Here is a 6,000-nt window from a genome sequence, read left to right as displayed (position 1 = left end):
CGCGGTGAAGGCAGCGGCCGGGCCCGGCGTGCCCGGACTCGGCGCCCCACCCTTCCCGGGGCAGGGGGAAGCCGCGGCCGCCCGGGGCGGCGGAGTTGGGAAAGTCACTTCCCTGCTCAGCCTGACTCGGGGCCACCCGCCCGCGCGCGCCGGGACGCCACCCCGCGGCAGCGGACGGGGGCGGGGCCGGGCCTGGGGGCGGGGACTGCCCGGGGGCGGGGCGGGGCCGGCTTAGGAAGACGGAAGCCCCCAGCCTAGGGGTGGCGGTAGAACCCGGATCCCGGATTTCCACGTTCTCCGGAGCGGGGCTCCTGGAGACGGCGGGTGGGAAAACCCGGCGCCCGGAAGCCTTTGCTTTCTTTGACGCAAGGGCTCGGGACGCAGCCGCCGTCGGCCGAGCGCCCGGCGAGGAGCGACACCAGACGGAGCCTTTGCAGTCCCGCCGCCCCCACCTCGCCCGGTCCCGGAGCCTCGGTCCTCCTCGCCGCCCTCCTCGTGGCCATGGAGTGTCCGCACCTCAGCTCCAGCGTCTGCATCGCTCCGGACTCAGCCAAGTTCCCCAACGGCTCCCCGTCGTCCTGGTGCTGCAGCGGTGAGTGCGGCCCCGGGCGGCCTGCGCGCACCCGAGGCCCCGGCTCCGCCGGGCCTGCCGTCTAGGGGCCGCTGGCGGCCGGCGCGCGGGCTCGGGGAGAGGTGAGGGCGAGCCGGGCCCGGCGGCTGGCGAGGGGTCCGCGCTGAGGCGGGCGCGGCGGGCGGAGCGGCGGCGGCTCCTTTGTTTCCCGCGGCCCGACGGCCGGGCGGGCGGAGGAGAGGCCCGCGAGGGGCGGGAGCCTGCGGGGCCCCGAGCGCGTGGGGGCAGCGGCGGGCGGGGACCCCGGCCCTCCGCGCGCGGCCCCGCCCCGCCGTGCCCGGGGGCTGTGCTCGCCGCTGGTGCGGGGTCGCGGGCCGTGGGGGCGGGTGTCCGGCCCCCACAAGGCTGCCGCACGTGCGAGTTGCGTCCCCTCCTCGACCGGCCGGGCAGGGCGCTGCTCTCTGGGCGCAGCTTTGTCTGGGCTGCGGGGTGCGCGGGGGCACTCCGCCGCCTGCCCCGGCCCCGCTTCCTTTCCCTTCCCCGCAGGCTCGGGCGACCCGATCTACTCCCAGCGAGAGCCCAGAGCCCGGAGAGGCGCTCGGAACTCGGGCGGCCGAGGTCGGAGTCTTTCACCAGCCTGGGAGGGTGAAGTTTGAAAACAGGCTGCGGGCAGAAAAGCTCGGGAGGCTGAGCCAGCAGCTGCTTTGGAGGGGCGGCTCGAGTTGCCCTTCAGATCTTTTGGGTTGTCTGAAATTGCTTTGGGATTCCCGAGTTCATGTGCTGTAGAACAGTTATTAGGTTTATGTAATGCTTTTGCGTTGCTGAAGCATCTTAACTCCTTCCTCCGGGCCCCTGGGAACCCCCAGTGCCCTCTTATTGTTTGCTCTAGCGACTTAGGATCGCACCGGCCACACTGCTTTGATTACTTCCTGGTAGGGCCCGGTGCCGCCGCTAGCCTCTTTGTTTATTAGCTTTGAGATGGTCAGTGGTAGCATGGGTGGTAGTGTAAAATTTGAATTGTGCATTTCAAAAATCCTAAGTTTATTTGAAGAAATATAGGAAAACAGCAATGGTATGATTTAGCTGTGTGGCATTTCTCATCGTGGGCCAGAACCGAGAAGATAGTTTAGAGAATGCCTTAACACTTTTGACAGGTTACTTCTTAAATACTGATTATGTCCTTGGAGAAAACACAGGTAACGCCACAAAAAAAAAAAATGTGCCCTAAGATAAGGAATAGAAATAACTGCAGTTTCCTCGAGCTCTCAGAGGTGTGATGCTTTATCTTTTTCTGCATGAAGCCTTTAAAGATTAACCGGTTAACTGGTTTTACACTGCAGTATTGCAATTCTTTTATGAGGGCTGGAAATTTGTATAAATTAGCTTACCTACGAATGTATCTTCCACGGTGAATGTTGAGCATGGAACAACAAATAAGGTGTATCAAATGGCTTTACAAATTGGTTGGTGGTGCGTTAGCTACAATTGTAGCGATTGCTGTGGTGGTGTAACTGTAACGTTTAATTCCCCCCCCCCCCCCAAAGAGATTCGGAAAAAATTGACCAAAGTAAACACGAGGAAAAGCATACCTCATGAGGAATGATGAAATTACTCTTGCCATCTGTAGTAAACTAGAGGGATACAAATCTGACAGCACACTTCTGGCTTTTTCTAGATAAAATCACATCAAATTTCAAAATGGCCTCACTGGGCACATGCATCTAAAAAAGGAAAAGAGTTTATGCAAGTGGTCCATATCCTGTTGTGAGTCAGTCTTGCCTTTGCCAGGGAGTCCACTTGAGTGTGGAAAAGAGATGCAGAAAACTGAGTATCTGTTGAGGAACTTAAGTTAAAGTGGTGCATAACTAAGAGACTTGTGCTGATAACAAGAACAAACTAGTATGTCTCACCCTAGGGGAGGAGCGATTTCTGTCCAAGGGCTAGGATGGCATCTTTGCATCTTGCAACAAAGTTTGTCTCGGACATTGCTTTCCGGGGGTGGTTCTAGTCATGCGCTTCGATTTGTAGAACCAATAAAGCTCGTTTCACAACTTTATGTGAGTTTTTGCCTTCTGTTTATATTCTGTGAATTGAACTCATTTCATGTTGGCCTCTCATTGTAACCTGTTGGCATCCATTCATTGGTATAATCTGGTGTTACTGTATTGAGCTTGATCTTGTTCTTGCCTGCCTCTTGTTTCATGATTAAATGATTAGTAAATCTGTGAGTCCTTAACTAATTCATCTTAGAGTGTTACGTATTCTGGTATTTATTCCCCAACACTCTTGAATTTCTTTTTTCTTTCTTTCTTTTTTTTTTTTTTGATAGAGGACCAGAAGGGTAGCCAGTGTGTTGAATAATGCTGTGACCGGGTGTTGTGTCTGATTACATTCTTATTGAAGAGGGAAAAATCCCTGTTTTGGCACTGGGACAATAAAAGTAATGCCCTTGCCTTGTTTTCTTTGGGAGCTTGCAATTACACCACAGTGAAACAGCCTTAAGGCAGCCAAGCAAATTGCAAAAGACCAACATCCTAGGCTGTACTGGCTAGCAATACATCCTTGGACAAGTGATTTTGTTCCCTTTGAGCGTGTTTCATTATGTCATCTGTAACACAGGGTAATACTTCACATTTACTTCACAGGTTGCTGTTAGGATGAGCAAGGTAATTTTTGTGAAAACATTAAGAAACACCTTATACACTTTTCAAGTAATAGGTGGTACTACAGGTCAGAACATCTTTATAAAGAGGACTCTGAATACTTAAATATCTAAAGCCTGTTAAACAGGGCCTACGACAGACTGGCTTTATGCTGAATTATGCTTTACAAGAAGATATATTACTCAACAAGATTAGGGGGTGTAAGAAGTAATTATTCTTCAGAATTAACTTGAGCTTCTTATCTATGGAAAGCACTGTGTTAGATTATATAATTGTGTACTGCAGTGGTTCTCAAACTTTTTGTTCTCAGGACCCCTTTACACTCTTATTGAGAACCCAAAGAGCCTATGTCTATTGATATTTGCTGTGTTAGAAATTAAAACAGAAAAATTTAAAATAGGTATTTATTAAATGATTTACAAATAACAAGTCCATTACCTGTTAAAATAAATAATAGTTTATATAAAATATACTTTTCAAAACAAACTTAGAAAAGTGGAATTATTTTACATTTTTGCAAGTCTTTTTGTGGTTTAACTGAAAACAAGACAGCTGGATTTTCATATCTGCTTTTGCATTCAGTCTCCTAAGAGACAAATCGTGTAGCCTCTGGAAAACACCACTGCATGCTTGTGAGAGAATGAGGGTAAACAATAAAAGTAACATCTTATTATTTATGAAAATAGTTTGACCTCATATAACCCCTCAAAGGGTTTTGGAAACTCTCAGGGGTCCAGGACCACACCTTGAGAACCCACTAATATATAACTGTAGGGACAGTTAAGGACACCTGCTCCTGTTAAAAGAACTTTAAAATACTAGAGAAGTCCTTAGGGCTAGCAACATTTATGTCTTTATGGAGACTTACAGAGTTTTTGAAATGTATTATCTGGGAACAGATCATGCGGTCCAGTAGTCCCTGGCTCAAAAAAGTTACAGTCTAATCTAATTGGGGAGAGACAGGAAGCTAACTGGTTAGAAGATAAATCCACTTTGTGGTTTAAGGTAAATGTTGAAAATAGCAATCTCCTAATAAGGTAAAAGCTGATTTATGTCTAATCGTTGCTAAAGGCGTTCTCGTTGTAAATGAAAAAGTTTTAAATAAAAACTAGGACATTCTCTCAAGGTTTTTGTTATGTGCACATACCAGATGTTATTTTCAGAAGCTGGAGGCTTGGGCATTTCTTATTTTTGTGGGTAAAAGAGTTGAACCAGTGGCAAAATACAGGGGAAAAACCCCACAAATTATTTAAAAAGATGACCTAAACACGACTTCTTTCATAAGTAAGGAAAGCCAAAGACCAAGCATTTGGACTTCAGCGGTTTAGGTTGAATAACCAGTTAAATTGGAGATATTTTAATAGCATAGGCATGAGAATTTTTCCCTGATTAATTCTTCAAAGAGATGAGAATGCCTCTTTAAGTTTCCACTACACACTTGCCCTCACATTACTCTACCCAGGAAAAGTAAGTGTAGTAGTGTAGATTAAGTAAATGTTCCGCAGTTTTGGAGATAAAACCTTTTGTTGAAGATCCGTTTAGTAGGATGAGGTGCTGATTATTGATTCCTTGTCAAAGGTAATAAATTTGTAATTTGTGATAAAGCTTGTGATAAAGGTGAGAAATCACCTTGATGGAGCGATCAGTTACTTTGTATCATATTCCTTTCACAACCTACATCTAAAGAAGACTCTTGTGTGCCCAGTAGACTAAATTTTCTAGATAGGATCAGTCATTTGTTCATCGGTAGGTCAAATGCATTTACTGCTCTTTAGTACCTTCTATTAAGTATTTATTAAGTGTCTAGCATGTAATAAGACACTCAGTAAATATTTGCTTAATGAATGAAGAACTTTCTTCCGTTTATAGCATGGCTGAAATGGTTTTTAAGTTTATGTTGAAAATAAATGCAAAGTAAGTGAGCTTCCCCTCGGAATGCTTTCACCAGTCCTTGCTCCTGGTATTTTAAAGTGAACCTTGACAGGATTGTGAACAAATGACCATCTGCAATGTTGTTACCACAATGAATTTGTATTCTTTTGTTGTTCTGTGTTTACAGATGAGCAGGTGGACATTTTAGTAGTAAATGTGGATGGGGCAGTTCAAAATCAGTGGACAGGTGATACTTTTTTCACATTAATTTTGAAGATTATTTGAATTTTAAATACTTTCTGAAGATTTTAACCTTTTTTTGCTAATATTTGTAAGATTAAGTCAAATGGAATTGTCTTTCTGGTTTTTCTGGCAGTATTCTGCCCCCACCTTCACCTCCCAGAATCTTAAAGCAGCCTCAGAGCATTTCCAAAGTCTCTAAATAATTGGTAGTAGATGTGAAAGAGCTGGAATTTAGAATGTGTTCCATGTGTTTGTTGAAAAGGCTACAGTCTGGGGATGAGCCTAATATTTTGCTGTTGTGAAGAAGTTTTGGACACATTGATCAGAAATTATTTTCTAAACAGTGTTCTTAGTACTATACAAAGGATATCCTTCATAGCCTAAGCAGAAGAAGGGATAGGTTGAGGGGAGAATTCAAACTACTTGTTTCGATTTCCTGTTATTCATTTATCCTCAAAATAATTGCTTCTCATCGTTATTTGCTTTTACAGCATTAGCCATAGGCTTTTATAACCTCCTACTTTAAAAAAAAAATTTACATTTTCAATTTATTTTTTCTTCCTTTATAGGCTGTGTTTAATCTCTAGATGTGTTTTGTTTTTTTGTTTTTGTTTTTGTTTTGAGGAAGATTAGCCCTGAGCTAACATCTGC

At 45.6% G+C, this 6,000-nt stretch overlaps 1 protein-coding gene across 2 annotated transcripts in view; it reads left to right on the top strand.

Annotated features, from left to right (window-relative positions):
• Window positions 1-492: 492 nt before the first annotated feature.
• Window positions 493-6,000, top strand: part of USP3 (ubiquitin specific peptidase 3) — a 90,925-nt gene continuing 85,417 nt past the window's right edge. The window contains exon 1 of one of the 2 annotated variants that reach the window (NM_001099759.1): window positions 493-592. In NM_001099759.1, the coding sequence (NP_001093229.1) occupies window positions 502-592 (91 nt within the window). In that variant the 5' untranslated portion in view covers window positions 493-501. Of the gene's footprint in view, window positions 694-6,000 lie in introns of both variants that reach the window. The other variant, XM_070272858.1, reaches the window with a different exon arrangement.

The sequence above is a fragment of the Equus caballus genome, chromosome 1 (assembly GCF_041296265.1).
Source record: "Equus caballus isolate H_3958 breed thoroughbred chromosome 1, TB-T2T, whole genome shotgun sequence".
NCBI classification, from domain to species: domain Eukaryota; kingdom Metazoa; phylum Chordata; class Mammalia; order Perissodactyla; family Equidae; genus Equus; species Equus caballus.
This window is presented reverse-complemented; position numbering and strand designations above follow the sequence as displayed.